Source organism: Neopsephotus bourkii, unplaced genomic scaffold (assembly GCF_033783945.1).
Source record: "Neopsephotus bourkii isolate Nb327-2 ecotype Australia unplaced genomic scaffold, CSIRO-AGI_Nbou_v1 NB_1655, whole genome shotgun sequence".
In the NCBI taxonomy this organism is placed as follows: Eukaryota; Metazoa; Chordata; class Aves; order Psittaciformes; family Psittacidae; genus Neopsephotus; species Neopsephotus bourkii.
In genome coordinates, this window is record NW_026902129.1 from 4556572 (window position 1) to 4574495 (window position 17924).

A 17924-nucleotide genomic window follows, 5' to 3' on the forward strand; every position below is an offset into this window, starting at 1 on the left:
TAAATTAAGCTGAAGTGGTCATTATGAAAGGCCTCTGCACTGTCATAGAGATGCTGCCTGTCATTAAGGGTGGCCACAGATGCAACATTCATACATCAGAGAGCTCTGTACATTATGTGCCTCCTCCCAAGGCCTCCCGTTTGCTTTTGCTATGTCAGTGCAGAAGGTAGAATGGCAAAAAAAAACCAACAGCACAGCCCTTCTATTTCTGCTTTGATTTTGTTCTTTTGTTACTACTCCTTGGTTTTTTTCACAATTCTATGGACAGAATTAATTTCATTCTCAGTTTCATCCTTTCAGTACAACTACTGAGGTATCAAGAGCAGTCATTTTTGTGTGTGCACTTATGATGTGCACGTATATATGGTTTTAATGTATGCTACTACAGCCTGCTGACTGCTTCACAGTATCACAGTATGTTAGAGATACTCTAAAGTTCCTCTGAAGGAACATTGGTCTAACTACAGTGGGACTACTCTGGACAAGGAATGAATAAATTACCTCTTTTTCAGGATATATCTACTGCAACATAGAGTTTATATTAATAAGACAAAATCAATAGTGATTTTCAGACCACCATGCCAGATAGCACCCAGTCTTCTTAGTTCACCAGAAACCTACACTCTCTCCTTTTCCGTTTAAAGTAGTAGGAGGGTTAGTGGCTTTAATGAAAACCTACAACTGGTGAATGGGAACATTCTTCAAGGCATGTGACACAGTAGCTCCACTGTGAGTTGCAGGCTGATCTGATCTGGTTAGGCTTGGCTGGAGCTCTTGTACAGCCCAAAAACTCCACTGGAGCTCAAGCAGTTACTCTGTAGCCATGGCAAGTGACTGCCTGAAGTTAACATAAAGCTCAGCTAACAATTTCTGGTTTAAAAAATGTTGCCAAGTTGGCAGTCTTAGCACAGTTGGTGTTAATGCCAGGGTGTCTTTGTCAGAAATTAGAGGCCTCCCAAAAACGGGGGGGGGGGGAACAAGAGAAACAGAGGAGATGCATAGGAAATTATCTGACAGGCAAAACAATACATATTTCTCTTTGAAGTGTAATCACATTCAGGTAGCATGCAGAAGCGCCAGTCATGATTGACATACTGCTCTGTACTAGCTGCACTGTAGATACTTAATAAAATACAGTCCTGGACTCATAATAGAGAATTACTGGAGCTTCACATTTAACTGTAATACCAAGTTACAGCCTTACCACGATCAACTGTAAGAAAAGATTTATAACATGGTTCAAGAGGACTCTGGATACTCCTAATATTACAAGATAGAGTAAATAGTATTTTAAAGTATTTTTATTGTCATGTATCCATATGTTATCTGTAGTAGGAGATGGAGATAACTATGGTTTATTAGTGTGGTAATTGAGGCTGAATGATGTGGACAGTATAACAGGGAGGCAAATATATATTTATTCAGAATGCTTAAATGCTTCAGTAACTTTAGTGCATTACTCTGCTAACCTCTTCCAATCTGTTAAATATGTATTGGGTAGATAATGAGCCTATATCCTCGGCAGCACAAATTATTTAACGTAAAGCAGTGGTTTAAAGCTACTATTTGTGAATTATTCCAAAACGTTTACCAAAGAAGTTCCCAAGATGAGGGCTTTAGATCACTGTCAGTTTAAAGAAAGGAATCTTGTCAGATTATGCTGGCTCTTTCCTGGGTTTCCAGCTGCTAATTTGCATTAAAATATGACTAAAAATACATCAATTCTTCCCTAGTATTACTTTCCCATGGAATTATTTACTGTATTCACCAAAGTGTTGCTATACACTTGTCTTGCAAAAGCCTTGAAGTCACATGGAGTCTCCTCATCCAGGCATAAATGATGGTATAAGAAGAGGCAACAGTCTGTTTCCTCTACCCATCATGCAACTGATGCTACATGAAGTGAATCACACTGATTACAAACAGAAAATCACCGTTGTCCAGTAATCCTGGAAGTGATCATAGGCTGGCCAGAGGGCAAAAATTTTGGAGTATCACTAGAGGAGAAGGTGGTGCCTGCTGCAGAAGCATCACCATGCAGTAAACTACCAGAAAGTGAAAAAGCAATATACCTTATTTACTGATGGGTCCTGCCACACTATGGGAAAGCATCAGAGATGGAAGGCAGTTGTATGGCAGCTCTGTGGAGTCCCCTAAGGCAAGTTGCAGAAACTGCTGAAGGAGAGGGTGAATTGAGTCAGTTTGCCGAGGTTAAAGCCATCCAGCTGGCCTTGGACATTGCTGAATGAGAAAAGTGGCCAATACTTTATCTCTATACTGACTCATGGATGGTGGCAAATGCCCTGTGGGGGTGGCTGCAGCACCAGAAACAAAGCAACTGGCAATGCAGAGGTAAACCCATCTGGGCTGCTGCACTGTGGCAAGATACTGCTGCCTGGGTGCAGACCCTGGTGGTGAAGGTACACCATGTACCCAAGAGTTGAGCCACTGAGGAACACCAGAAAAACCAACAAGTGGATAAAGCTGCTAAGATTGAAGTGCCTCAGACAGACTTAATTTGGGAACATAAAGGTGAACAATTTTTAGCTTACTGGGCCCATGATACCTTGGGCCATCAAGGCAGAGGTGCAACATGTAGATGGGCTCATTATCGAGGGGTGGACTTAATGGGCACTGTCACCCAGGTTATTAATGAATGTGAAACATTCCATAGACTAAGGCTATGATACCTGTGTATATATATCAAAAGATGGGAAAGGTGATGGTGGTTAACTGGGATGTATTGGAAGGTGTGGGACCTGGTTATGAGGTAAGTGGCATAGTGTCCTGGGTTCAGCAGTAGCAGTCATTTTTCTCCTTCTTAGTAGCTCATGCAGTGCTGTGTTTTTGACTTTCAGCCTGAGAACAGCACTGATAGCACCAGTGTTTTTAGTTGCTGCTCAGTAATGTTTACTCTGACCAAGGACTTTGTGAGTCTCGTGCTCTGCCAGGGAGGAGGGGAAGCTGGGAGGAAGCAGAGACAGGACACCTGACCCAAACTGACCAAAGAGGTATTCCATACCACAGCACGTCATGCCCAGGATGTAGAACTGGGGGCAGTTACCCGGAAGGGGGAGATCGCTGCTTGATCGGGCTGGGTATCGTTTGGAGGGTGGTGAGCGATTGTGTTCTCTTCCCTTGTTATTTCCCTTATCATTATTATTAGTGGCAGTAGCAGCAGTGATTTGTGTTATACCTTAGTTACTGGACTGTTCTTATCTCAGCCTGTGGGAGTTACATTTCTTTCGATTCTCCTCCCTGTCCCTCCGGGAGCAGGGGCAAGGAGCAAGGAGGGAGTGAGACAGAGACTGCGTGGTCTGATTTACAGCTGGGCTTAAACCACGACACATAGAATTAGGGGGTTTGTCTGGGATAGAGTTAATTTTCTTCCTGGTAGCTGGTGCAGTGCTGTGTTTGTGCTTCAGTCTGACAACAATGCTGATAACACACTGATTTTAGTTTTAGTTGTTGCTCAGTAGCACTTACCCTCATGAAGGACTTTTAGTCTCATGCTCTGTCAGTGAGGAGGGTCACAAGAAGCTGGGCAGGACCAGGGACAGGACATCTGACTCAGACTAGCCAAAGGGGTATTCCATGCCACAGCACGTCATGCCCAGTACAGAAACTGGGGGAGTACCCTGAGGGCACTGATTGCTGCTTGGGTTGGCCTGGGTATCCGTCAGCAGGTGCTGAGCAGTGGTATTGTTCATCAGATGTCGGGTTTGGGTTTTATTTTTCTCTCTTTTTGTTATATCCCTCTTATAAATACTATGGTAGTATTTCAACTACTGGACTGTTCTTACCACAACCCGTGTCCTTACCTATTTTCTGATTCTCCTTCCTACCCCAGCAGGGGCCGGGGATGAGCAGTACTGCATGGTACTTAGTTGCTAGCTGGGGTTAAACCATGGCATAGTGAAAGGATGCTTTTTCTCCCCCACAAATAGTAGAGGAAATGCTCCAGATTGATTTCAATTTCTTCTTTAAAGGTGACTCAAAACATTTCCAACATAATTGCAATAGCTTTCGATAATATTGCTATAATTCACTTTCTGTGCATTTTTTCAACATAGACCTTCTCCTGTGCATCCATGAATTGCTTCTGAAGTGCTCTGAACTGAATTAAGGAAATACTATTTTGATGCAGTATTTTAAATGTACAGTTAAATGTATTTATAAAATGCATTCTCAGTACAACTTGTTCTATAGGTTGATACTTCAATACAATGCAAGTTTAGTGTAGACGCTTGGAAAATAATATCTTCAGTGTTATTTTATACTCTGACGAGATGCAGAGTGTCTGTCAGTGTACAGAGGCGACTTCTTCAAATGCCAGAGGTATTAAAGGAATAAAATCCTATTTCCATTTGATTCAGTAGCAAAACTGCCTCTGGTTTCAGTAGTGCTAAGATTCCACTTTACTGACAAGTGTTGCAGGACAAGATTCAGATCTAGAAAATACCACTGAATATATTTGCTATTTAGCAAAAATCTAAATAATACATAAAAATATAAAGTCAATATAGAATACTACTGCTATTGATAATAGCAATCTGTAACGTTACCAAGAGAGAAGGCACCTATGTGATATAAAGTGATAATAAGTAAACAGAAAGAAAACTTCTAAACTTACTGAGTCAAAAAATCTGGCCTTTATTCCAGGATGAAATAGAAACAGATACATCAAGGGGACAGTCTTTCAAGAACTTAATCCATGTTTTAAAAGCTGTCCTGATGTTTTTCAGTGCAATCTTCTCTGATGAATTTTGGTGAAATCTTTTAAGACCCCTGCATTCAAATGGGTATCACTAACCCTACCCTCTGCTTCTTGTGCAAAGAAAATATCATTCTGCATGTTTTCTGCATATGACATAGAAGCTCAAGATGAGCTTCCCGGTGTGCTGGTTGCATTGGTAGCAGCCACAAGTTCTCCATATAGCTCCATAATGTAGTCAGATTCTCAGAATAGGTATGTTCATGGGTAGACTATTTCCAGTTTGGAAGAAAAGAATAATAAAATAAACACCATATTAAAATAATTTGTCTCAGTGATTCTCAGATGTTGTTTCATTCTTTCATTAGTAGACTTTTAGGGATAGCAGGAATGCAGAATTACTTTGCAATAGAAAACCCATCCCAGTAAATTAACAGGTGATGCTTAAAAGAAAGGAGGAGGGAAACACACGTGGGGTTTGCAGACAAACTCAGAAGCAAAAGGCAGACATGAGCGTGTAGAAGAATATTGTGTTTTGGAGGAGAAAATTATTGTGGACTGTTCAAGTGGATGAGCAGTAATCAAATCATATTTGTAAATAAAACACATTCTTCCATTTCTTCAAGGAGCATTAAACTGTAAATGAGCTCAAAATAAGACTGGTGATTAGTGCAGAACAGTTGCATTTCTGACAGGTAACCGCCATTTCTGTTTGATTGTTTCAGTCATGATGCAGAATAAGAATGGAATTCAGTTCTATTTGCACGTCTATAAAATGCAGTTTCAAATCTGGCATGTGTCTGAGACATATGGCATGATTTTCTATTTGTTTTGATTGTCAAAATTCCCCGTTATGCAGATAGAGACCAAGATATCCCAAAAGAAGCATCTAAAGGTAAATGCTATCTTGAGTAGGTGTTTAGATGACAGAAGATCTAGGGACACAAAGCAGTAAACCTCTGAGCATCTTCAGTTTCTTCTGACATCTGTATGAATGACAGTGTGGGGTCACAAGTTTCAATTGAGACTTACTGAGCATTTTGAGAGTTGAACATTCCTTTTTTAAAACCACCTTTGTAAAGAAAGAGCTAGAACCGCATTTTGCAATGATTACCTGTATACGCATTTCCAGCTTTTTATTTGCTTGTTTGTTTTAGTACAACTACTGAAAAAATGGTCAAGCCAAAATGCATTCACTTCAAACTGTAATGCTGTATTTTTAGCTGCATGAAGCAAGAAGGTTTTTTTCTGTCAGTCACCCTCATCTTCCTTTTCAGCTACATTAGGAAGGTTAGAAAGCACTTTCCTTCCATACGTTTCTAGAAAATAAGTATTTTCCTCAGGTCTTTTATCACAGTCTTCAAGTACCCTCTTTCGCCTTCAGAGCAAGACCCATGTTTGTAGCCAGTCACAGTAGAAAACCCCATGTTGATCTTACTAAATCCAAGACTTGCCTCAGTAATAGAGCTGTCCATTATTTGCCATTTAATTCCATGCATATAGTCATAAAGTCTTGTTTGGTCATAAATTGAAATACATTGTGTCTGTCTTCCCTGTGTGAAGTCCTCATAGCTACCATCCTAGAGGCTCGGATGTAAATTCTGCTACAGATTATTTTTAGAGCCTTGGCATGCAAAGGGTCCTTGGTAACCAAAAACATAAAAGGGAAAAACTATGTTAAAATGGTGGTCTGTTAGAAATAAAGAAGCTTGGCTTTTACTTCTCAGCATTAATTCAGAAGTATTAGTTCAGAAGCTCAGAAGATGTTTTGTCAATCATCATTTGCTGACTGAACAAAGTGACTTCCACATCAGATCAAATGTTATCTCAGTAAAAGTTGCAGCTACATCCCAAGTTGCCATGTGTTGGAGGATCCCAGGTGAATTTTTCAGTCATATGGAATGGTTTTCTCAAAAGAGGCTGAAAATTATCTTTCAGCTTTAAACTTCATTCATGCTATAAAAATGTCATTATTCAAGGCCTGATGTGGTACTGGGCAACCTGACCTAGTTGAAGATGTTCCTGCCCATGGCAGGGGGTTGGACTAGATGACCTCTGAGGGTCCCTTCCAACCCAAACCATTCTATGAATCTGTGATTCTGAGTTTCAGGTTCATTTTCTTCTGTGGCCCCAGCTGATCACTTCAGTGGATGCCATTTGGTCCCACCAGTGTTTGAAATTCTTAATTGTCCTTTCTAGCTGACACTGTGATTTTGTTGTTGACATTCATGTACTGTAAATATAGCTCTGTCCAGGATGAATTCCATTTAAGAGACAATGCTTGACAGCCTTAGTAAATTCAGAATGATCTATTTGTTCATCAATATGTGTATATAATTTCCATTAAGCTACATAAAATGTGTGGAGAGCTATAATAACTAGAGTCTTTTAACACTTTAGTGTCTTAATAATTGCCAGGGAGATTTTACCACTAGATTGATATAAGTGCCCACTTTTCAAGGCTGTGGGAGCGTTGATTTGAAAACTAAGGAAGGAGTAATTTTCCTATGGGAGTAGATTTGCTGGAAGATTCTCCTGCACATCTTGGCTTGTTTGTCTGTCCCAGGCTGCTAGGACACTTTCCTAACCTCCTGTGTGTGGACTGCAGGTTTCTATTGACCCATGCTGCAGGCTCTTCTTGGCTGCAGGGTAGAGGTGTTGAAGCTTCCAGTTGCCGTGCTCAGAGTGCAGGAGTCTCAGTGCTTGCTTGGAAACATCCTCACATTTACACTCTGGCAAGGAAAGGCTAGGAGGAAGAGTAGAAGAGAGAGGTGTCTAATAACTTCATATTGTGCCCTACAACAATTTGATTTTGTTTTCATTTCAAAGGTTAATATATTCAACTTGGATTTGTTGAATCATGTAAAGTAATATTTCAAAACATCCTTCAGGAGAAAAAAAAAAGTGTATATATTTATATATTATGGTTAACTTATTTTATAGGACTAAAAAATGCCTGAAGATCTTTATAATGATTTTTGTGTGACAGAATCAAAGTTAATGATTTTGCAGGCCCCAGTTGTGGTTATATTAAAAATAATTGCATTACCCTTGCACAACTCATTGCTGTTGCTACATAGTTTTAATATTTTATGCAATTTTTAAGGACTGATCCTATTCTGAGGTGGGGGGAAAATGGAATAATCTGTGCCTTTTCTTCTGTCTCCAACCACAAAGAAACTCTGCTATCACCATTATCGAGATATTCATCAATCAACCTGCTCAATCTTCCTGGTTTTAATTACTTGTCTTATCCTTTATAAATACTTTTTAAATACATGCTTACTTGTAACACAGTTATCATATCCTAAAGAATTGTGAAGTTTGAAAAACTCAATTCAGGTTTTTGTCCCAAGGAGGCCTGAAACGGGTGATCTGCAAGTATATGTGTTTGAAAGTATCAATGGGTGATGTGTACCTGTACTGCTTTTGTTGTGCGTGTTGGCATACTGGACGTGAAAAAGCAGGAATTCCATATGTAAAATGGTCCGTATGTAATATGCTGAGCTTTTGAATACTTGCACAGAGAAGCTGTTTATTACTTAGGTGAATAATAATAAGGGCCAGTGAACACTGGAAGGGTTGCAAGATCTCAGAATGGAAGCAGTGAGACTTCTTGCATGTCATAGAAGTTTTTTTTTCTGTGTATATACGTAGTAGTTTCTGATAGTGCATCAGCAGCATCACTCTGCTGCAGCTAAAGAACACAAAATGTGGGTTTACCAATTTGAAAATCTGTGCAACATGGAGGGGGAGGAGAATAGATGTTAACAAGAAAGAAGTTACGGAAAGAGGCAATTTTGAACCAGTTTAATGGTGCTAATTAATATTTGGCTCTTAGTTAATTCTGCAAATTAACTCACATATCCTAATGATTACTGAACATCAGAAAGTGCCTGTGGGTGTAAGGAATGGGAGGTCACTGAGTGATGCAGAGAAGAGGCAACAATATGGGTATGGGAACACTCCTTCAAAACCAGAGATAAGTATAACAGCATTCATAGCACAACATCTTCATTCCAAATTTGCTATAGACATATTGGCATTACTTCTATGAAAGCATTTGAAATGTGAAGATATTAATACTTGGCATTGATAGGCAAGGAAAGGTTCAAGGACAAAGGAATTATGGCAGTTGGACAAGATCACAGAAACACTTTTTCCCAGGACTGGCACTTAAGCTTTGTCCTGTGATGTCTCAAACCTCTAGGCCACAGCTCTCCTGGGATATCACATAATACGTATGGATGAGTTTTCAAAGTGACCTGAAAGATAGGCACTGTGCTCCCTCAGAAGAGCAATAGGATCGAGGATCCTAATAACCCTTCTGAAAAGTTTCATCTTACAGACAGTCTTAACCGCTTCATCACACTCACTAAATAACAGCAGGTACTTGTTAACAGCATGTTTATTAGTCACTGAAAACAATTTATCCCTGCTTTGGGGCTCCTCTAAAGAAATTATGCCTCTCCATTTCTCAGCCTTCTTTCTCTGTGTAACACCTGAGAAATAATTGTTTTCATTTTTCTTCGCCTCATTGATTGTAGAATAAATAATCCATGAATAACTCCCCACCCTCGTTATTCTGCCATATCTGGCGAGCAATAACTTCTTGTTGAGTCTGTTAAAGGACGATGGCAGGAGGAATGGAGAGGGATGGAAAAGACCAGTCAGACTCTTGAAATCCCTAAACCATAAGGCTAGGAGATAGCCAGGTTGTCTCAGTCACATCTTGTGGGTGAAAACCATAATGATACTTTAATGCAGCTCGCTTCCTGGCTCGCTCTCGGACCGAGAATTAATTACCGAATGGAAGCATCTGCGTTCGCGGCTCCTGCAGCCCCAGGTCTTTGCAGGCAGGGATGCTGCTCACCGCCCAGAACTAGGAGCGCTCGGAGGACTTGCCTGCTGGCCGCCTCGCTCGCATCCGGCGGGCTGGAGCTCGGGGGGCCGCTACCACCGCGGTGTGCGGGGAGAGAGTCGCGGGGGCTGCGGGCAAACCTCCTCGCCCATCGTCAGCACCGCGACCAGCGCCAGCGGCCCGGCCTCCCCGCACCTGGGGACCCGGCCCCGAGTCGGCCCGGCTCTGTCCACGGTCCCCGCCGCTGCCTCTGCCTCTGAACCAGGCAAGGGAGGACGAGCAGGGTCCTGGAGGCCCGAGGGGCGCAGAGGAAGAGGGAGGAGCTGGAGGAAGCGAAGGGAAGGGGAGGATTTTCCCTTCTGCTGCCTTCTTTTTTCTTTTTTTTTTGCCCGGGGGGGAGGTTTCTGCTGCTGGTGGCAGCGTTTCCTTCTGCTGGAAGATGATGAGTACAGGAGGAGGGAGGCTCTGAACCTGCTTCTCTGCTGCGGGAGTGTCTCTCCCTCTCTCTCTCTCCCCCCCTCTCCCCGCTCCTGTGTGTTTGGCTCCCTGGCTGTGTGTGCGCGTACACTGTGTATATATATCTGAGCTGGGAGGTTATTGCAAGCTTCTCTCAGCAGCGCTGCTCGGTACAGGAAGAAGGGCTCAGCTGCAGTGGTAGCATCAACAGCAGCGTTAGCAGCACCAGCGGCTTTTTCCGCCTTTCTCCTTTCCCTTCATCTCCATCTCCTTTTCCCTCCCTCTCCCCTGTCTTCTGGGGATTGGTTTTCCTTTTTTCTGTTTTTCTCTTCTACGATCCTTCTTGTTTGACACTTCGTGGCTTTTCTTTTTTTTTTTTTTTCTTTTCTTTTTTTTTTTCTTTTATTTTATTTTACATTTCCTCTGAGAAGGAGACACAGACACAGACACGCACACACAAACACAGAGAAATAAGGGAAAGAAAAGTACCAGGACTTATCGTGCCGCTGCAAACCCAGAGATAGCAGACGAAGAGGGGGGTTGGCTTCTACCCCAAGGTAAAGCCCTGCCCCCTTTACCTCTTCACCACCTCCTCCGAGAAAGAAAAGGAGAGAGAGAGAGAAGGGGGCAAAGTGGAGAACAGCAGGTCTTCTGCGGCTGGCATTGGGAGTACAGGGAGCCAGGAAGTGAAGGATGCTTGTGGTTACCCGAGCTGGCTGCAGGGCAGCTCTCTTCCTCTGGATTTTCAGCAGCATTAGCTGCAGAGCCAGGACCGCTCTGCCTGCATCTCGTAAGTACCCTTTGCCTCGAAGCATTATAATTTCAGCTCTGCAAAAAGCCAGAGGGAAATTCCCACAACTCTGGGAGGTTGATTTTTTTTTCTCTCTGCCGGTGGATTTTGTGTTTGATTTTGCTGTGTATTTGTATGTGCATGTGTGCACTGAGGCTTGATGTTGTTTGCAGCACTCCCCATCAGATCTTCCTTAGCATAGATGATTTCAGTGGTAGCTGGTTTAGAAAGTTGAAAGTGTACTGCTCTATGATATAGTCGTGGTTCTGCAATGGAGTCAGGGGGAAAAGGAATCAGATAAAAGCTCTTCAAAGTTTAGGGGTGGGTTTTGGTTGGTTGGTTGGTTGGTTTGGTTTGTTTTCTCCCACCTTCCTCAGAGGGTATGCAATTTACATTTGGAAGTACTTCCACAGTTGCGTGAAGGAAAAGAGGACATGCGAACTGTTTCCGTAACTAGTGTGTTATCAAGGAGCAGCAAGAGAAAACAGTATCTCATTTGAAGAGCAAAGAATGATGGGGAGTTAATGACAGGGAATGGAGCCAGGACAGCTTTCCTTGAGAGTGAAGTTTTGCTTCCCATAATAAAATGAGCAAAGGTATTTTAGAGGATACCAGCAATTGTGCACCTAGGGAGGCAGAAATAGTTAAGAAATGATCAAGCATCTGCTGAAATGCTGAACTTCAGACAGGAGGAGCACCTATGCAGGACCCAGTTCTGCTGTCAGAGTCAAAATGACAGCATACTCATTGGTTTCCATGGGTGTTAGATCAGATCTTTAACATTGCACTGAGCTGTAGTTTCCAGCAAAACATTTGCAGGTAGATGTCAGTGTTAAGTATTTAGTTGTTTCTCTTCAGACCGTGTAAAGCATTTGCTATTTGCAAAGTATTTTTGACATGCATACTGAGATGAAGCAGTGCGTTTTTATACAGTCATTAAAAATAGACACTACTGTCGACTTCCTCTGCTGTTGATAAAGAAATGTCCTGAGATGTTACAAATAGATGTGTTGGGATTATGTGTATGTGAATGGGGGCTGGTTCTACTGACCAAGCAGGGGATTGTCTTAGAATGTAATGTGCATACTGCATACAGATCTATATGGATCATTCTATATTTATTTATTTGATTCCTTGGGGCAGGAATGAACAATGCAATGATTGGGGAAGTGGAACCCTGCTACACTTTCTCAGTGGGTTTCTATCTGTTATCATCTGATATCTGTTGAAAAATAAAACAGTGTTATTGTCCCAGGATTTGCTTACACTTAGACATATGTTTGTGTATCAACAGAAAATATGCAGCAGTGTCTGCATTGTATCTAGGTCTCAGGAGAGCTCTCAGGAGGCTACAGGATGTTCAGTTATTTTCTATGCTTTAGGAGAAATATTGATCCTGAGGTTTACTGCTTAGTTTGACCAGCTATCTAATTTTTCTTCTGAATCTTATTTCTTCGTGGTCATCTCTCAGGCTCTGCATAAAAGGAATATACAGGGAGGAAAAAAAGATTTATGATTTAGGTTGTCAGAAATCTGATACTGGAAAACAAAGTTCCCTGCTCTGCTTTTTTAATAATAGGATTTCCGAGCTTTTGTTTGTTTGTTTTGACTTTGTATAACTAATGGCTGTAGTTTAACTTGAAGATGACCTGCAGTGGGCTATCTGATTGCCCAGCTAAAAAGTCTTTAACTTTTGAAAGAAGTTAGCTGAGAAGTTAATGACTGTAGTAACATCACCATAACCAGAAATCCCAGGGATAAAGGGGATATATATAATATCTTAATTGCAGTTTACTGATACACATTTCCATATTGACAGTGTTTTTTTCAGATATCCAAAGATTTCTTTCTATTAATTCATCATCCAAGAACTTATGCACTACAGTGCTTATGTAGTGTGTAGCATTTCATTTCTGACTCACTTCTGAAAGTCAAATGGAGCAAGATGTGTTTACTGGAAACAGAAATATAGCTGGAAGTACACGTCAGCCTTAAAATGACAAAAGAAGTATTCACATTGCAGTACATACTTACAATTCTTGTAAAGATCTGTGTGTGCTTGGGAAGTGGTATCACAGTAGGAACTCAAGTGCTGTGTCACAGGGTTTTGGTGCAACACTGAACTGGTTATCCCATTGCATGCTTTGGCATACAAACTGGTCTCTGTTTGGGATTTTCTGGGACTGTTTCTCACTTCATGTGTAATTGATTGTGAATGGTGTTGGGGATTTTTGCTGTCCTTTGACAAGAGAATGCACTTAGTCTTTTATCTCTTTTTCCTCATTGATTTTGAATGTCATATTCGGAATACTTCTGAAATAATTAAAAATGGAGTGAAATGCAACTTTGATGTAAAACTGATTTCCAGCCACATTTTTCTTTTCCACTGCTACTTTATCTTTTGACTTTGAAGTAATTAACAACAGCAAATTTATTCTTCACAGTGGTTAGGAAGCATGCAAGAATCACTGTACAGGGCATTATAAATCCCTACATATGAGCTCACTATTCAGTGTTTGCTTATAGCCTGCTTGTGCTGACTGAGAAAAACATGCAGGTTTTGGAAAGAATAGAACTGTATGTCACTTAGGTGAATATATTGCATCTCAACTATTTGTTTAGTTTGTGAAGTCAGTAAATCTATCTCTGTCATTAAAATGATGTCTCTCAGCAATGCTGATTCAGAAGTGATCATGTTGAAAGCTTTGAATCTCATTCAGTTTTATGTCAAGATGAAGTGGGTGTTGAAAGCCCATCTTGTAGTACGGTAAACATACAGCATAGTATCACACACACACTAATACTCAGATCTTACTTTATATTTTATTCACAATCATGGTTTTTGTGCCTTGGCAATAAATTCATCATATTCTGCTATTTTTTTTAAATAAGCAGAGAGGGATCACAACAGTCTTAACTTCTGGAATCAAGGCTAATGAACAGCTCAACCAGGAGAGGTCATCACAAGATAAAAAGTAACACGGAAAATACAAATTTAGTGCTTGGTAGCCTTTTACATGGCTTAAAGATGGAATGATCAGAATATGACTACGAGTAGAGTAACTTTCACTTGTATTCTTATAAAAAACACACAAAGCAGTGACCTTGTCTTCTTAATGAGAATATTCAGGGATTCATCATAGGATCATCTGTTCTATATGAAAGCTACTCAATTAAAAAGTAATTGTCTCTCACAGCTAGGATTAATTTTGGGTTGTGTCTGTTTATGTGCAGTGCAAACCTGATCAGTACAGACCTATTAAAACTTCTAGTTCGGATACTTTTGATGCTTTTGCAGTAGGTTGCATAGTGCTGCTGCAGTTGAAGTTTAACCCTATTTGACAATAATCGATGCAGAAATCAATGAGGAAGGGGCAGGTATAGTAAATCATTAAGAGTTGTGTATAAGCAAAACTATGCATCTTTTAGCTTTGTCTGCCTAGCACCCGGACCTTCCTTAATAGCTTTGGTAAGCAAGAAAATGATTAAAAAGTGTAATGTCCCTTTTGAAAGAGCAAGGCATTGAACAAGAACCTTCTTTTCAGGAGTTCTGGACTGTATAGGACTAGAGAATCTGTTCTTACAGTTCCTGCTGCTTGAATGTTGAGTGTGTGGGTATGCCATATATTCTGTTGGGCTCACATTCAGGAATAGGTCTCTTCCAGATAATTTTTAGGCAAAACAGTATTTTGTGTATTTAGAGCAATTCCAGTTGTTTTTCTGTTACATGTGATTAGCATTTCCCAGGTTAGGTCCTGTTTGGATGTAAACTCACAGATCCCACAGGATACCAGACATTTTCATGGAGGTTTAATGTTTAAACATATTACTTACCCCTGGGTGTCAAAGCTTTTACAGATACACTAAACTTTTTAAGCAAAGGCCTAAGTTTCCATTAAGACCATAGGAATTCATAACGTTAAACATATGCTTTCTTTTTTGTTTTTTTTAAAAGGCTGGAGCTATAAATTAGACCATTTTATAATAGTACTGTTAGTTAAGGTGCTGTGCATCACTATATAATAAAACCAATATTCAGCTAAAAAACAGCAGTTTGTCGATTGACTGTTATTTAACAACACGCAACTGAGTTACTCGGGGTGACTTTTCAAATGAATATGCTTTTTCTTGAGCAGTACTTACCTTACATGGGAATAAAATGGTGATAAATAGTCTGCTGTCATGTCCAAATTGGTGACAGCAGCTAGAGCCTGTGTCGGTGCTGAAAAGCCAGAGTTTCAGAGTCCTTCACTTCTGTGCATGCAACATTACCCACAGCCTGATTGCAGACATTTGTCTATATGCAGAAAGCCTGATTCCAAGTTTGATGTGGTCAGTAGGCCTTGAATCAGTTGTAGATGTCATTGAATGAATGTTCTTTGCTTGGGTTACTTTCACTTTGTGTGCTTAGTTCAGTTGGTTTTTTAAACTCTGATGCAATAACATGGAATAAGACACACAAGTGCTTAGGTCAGTGGTCCAGTCTGCAAGAATGTTTGAAAGTGAAGTGAAAGACTATGAGTTGAAAACTTATCTCTGTGAATGTTGGCTGTTTCCTTTGCAAGGAGATGAGAAATACCCTCTGATTATCTCTAATTTTTTAACTCAGATCCTTTAAACACATGTGAAGGATTATTTCAGTGGATGGAGTTGTGACAGGAAATTATATATATCATATAGTAATAAGACATTGGAAACTGTAGCTCTACTTGGATAATTCACATCACTATAGATCTGTGACAGAGCAGGTTTTCCTATTGAAGTTCTTTAGGAATTTCAGCTTGGATCTCTAAATCTTACAAAGCATCAGATCTCATGTTCAATGTTCAGTAATTATAGTAATATTTATGACTTTGTAATACTCTTAGTGCTCAGGGCAATAACAAACCATGCACACAGACTATGGGTGTTTACTGCAGTAACTTTTTCTAGACATACATAAGCTGATCTACCTCTGAGCAATTTGACTCATTGGTCAGACATAACAGGTTAAATCATGAGGTGTGTCACTGCCCATGTCCGCGTTTCCTCAATACAGATCATGCACAGTCATGCAAAAGGATTTCGACTTGCCAATGTGTTTCAGTCACTTGAGGCAGAAAATGTCTCAAGCAACATCGATCTTCTTCATCAGATCAAACTCTTTCTCATTTTGTTAATCTTTAGCAATCTAAAAAGTGAGTTTGAAACTCTAGCAGTGTTTAGAAAGAAGTAGCTTGATCAGGGCATAATTTCCAAAATCCCCATGAACATGGGATGCTTCTTTGGAAGATCCATGGGACAAAGAGTACAGTCTGATAGCTGGAAACTTCTCTCGCTGGAGGAAACAGATGTTGTGTCACTGATTTTAAGACTTGTGTGGTTAAATTTTTGGTTAGTGAGAAGTTCATGACTCAGTCCATATCCATTGGTATGATACTAGAAATGATTAAAAGGTTCTTTAGACTTCATCCTTTGAACTAACATTGATTTTATCTGTATTACACTTCATTTATTCAGCTACTTTATTGGCACTGCATAGGTAGATAATCTGAGATGACCAGCTAATTGCTGAACATGCTAAATCTTTAGATTTGGTGGTGTAGGAAATTGCAGTAATCAAGAATCAATTCTTTTGAGCCATTTTCAGTTCTGGCTTTGGAGATACCATAGGTAAAATTAAAAACATTCCCAGTGTGTATCATTTACAAAGAATGCAGGCACGTCTATGCTTTGATAGGTGTGCAGCTTTATAAGCCACTTCACAAAGTTGAGACCTGAGAAATTATCTCAGTGTTCATGCCCTGCTGTAGTAGCCAGCCATTTCCTGTTTGTTCCTTAAGCTTGAACTGGTAATTCAGAGCAGGAAAGGATATTGACATTCACATTTACCTCTTGCCTCTGCCTAAAAAGGTCTATAGGGATTTTTCAGCTTTACTATCTCCTGTAGAGGTGTTTCTTTCAGACATTCAACTGAAGTGGTCATGCTAAGCCTACTGAGGGACTGAAAGATTTATTCACACTTAGAGTTCATAATTTGATGTTAATATTTATGAGCATCTAAAATATTTATCAAATATTTTATTTTCATCTGTGTCCACATTCCAAAAATATGTTTTAAATATACCTATGATTAAGATTGACTCAACATAGCTAGGAACTTTGCTGCCTGTTTTGCGCTTGTATCAGTAAAAGCTCAGGCTGGGTTACAACTTTAAACGTGTACATAAAATAAGCAGCTAACAGTACTTTCTAGTAGCTAGGAAGCATTTGAACAATTCTAGCCAAAGGATTTGCCATCCCACAAATGAATGGGATATGTTAGAATGAACATTTATGAGTTGTTTCTTTCGATTACTTGAAGTCCCAGCTTAAAGGGAAAGAAACATTTTCTTGTAAAAACTGAATGCCCTGTTTAGGTATCTGCCTAAATAGAACATAAACATTCTGTCTGCTTTTGTAAAACTGCTATATCATTTAATATTTTGTAACCTTTGCTTAGGGAAATTAGCCAGGCACGTGCTGCATTTGGCTCTACTTCCTCTGTTTCTATGCTATAGGAATTATCTGCATATGTGCATTTTTTTGCGTCGAATGTAGAGGTGCACCACTATCCAATTTTTTTATCACTTAAATGTTGATAAGGCTTGGTTATGTCTCTGATTGATTCATAGAATCACAGATTGGTTTGGTTTGAAAGGGACCCTAAAGCTCATGCAGTTCTGATCCCCTGCCCATGGGTAGGGGCACCTTTAGCTAGAGCAGGTTGCTCCAAGCCCCATCCAACCTGACCTTGAACACTGCCAGGGATGGGGCGGCCAGAACTTTCTCAATCGTCCTCTGTACTTAACCGATAAATATATATTTATTGTGAAGCCAGTGAAAACCTGCTTCCCTCTAAGTTTAGAGGGAAATTTAGAGGGAAAGAATACAGAAGGTCAGCAGATGAGCTGAGGAGACTGCCAGGGTCCATTTCAGTAAGGGGCAGTAGAAAGTCTGTAATTGAAGTTTGCCAGAAAGGAAAAGAAAGAATTAGTGCCATAACAAATGGAAAATAAAATGTATATGGGCCTAATACAGTAGGATGCAGTACAGCAGGCAAGGGATTTGCACTGTATTTTAGG

General features: G+C 40.3%; 1 protein-coding gene across 1 annotated transcript in view; it reads left to right on the forward strand.

Annotated features, from left to right (window-relative positions):
• The first annotated feature begins 10426 nt into the window (after positions 1–10426).
• CNTNAP2 (contactin associated protein 2) overlaps positions 10427–17924 on the forward strand; it is a 1027100-nt gene continuing 1019602 nt past the window's right edge. Inside the window, exon 1 of the mRNA XM_061374850.1 lies at positions 10427–10821. Within this exon, the coding sequence (XP_061230834.1) occupies positions 10725–10821 (97 nt within the window). The 5' untranslated portion in view covers positions 10427–10724. The remainder of the gene's footprint in view (positions 10822–17924) is intronic.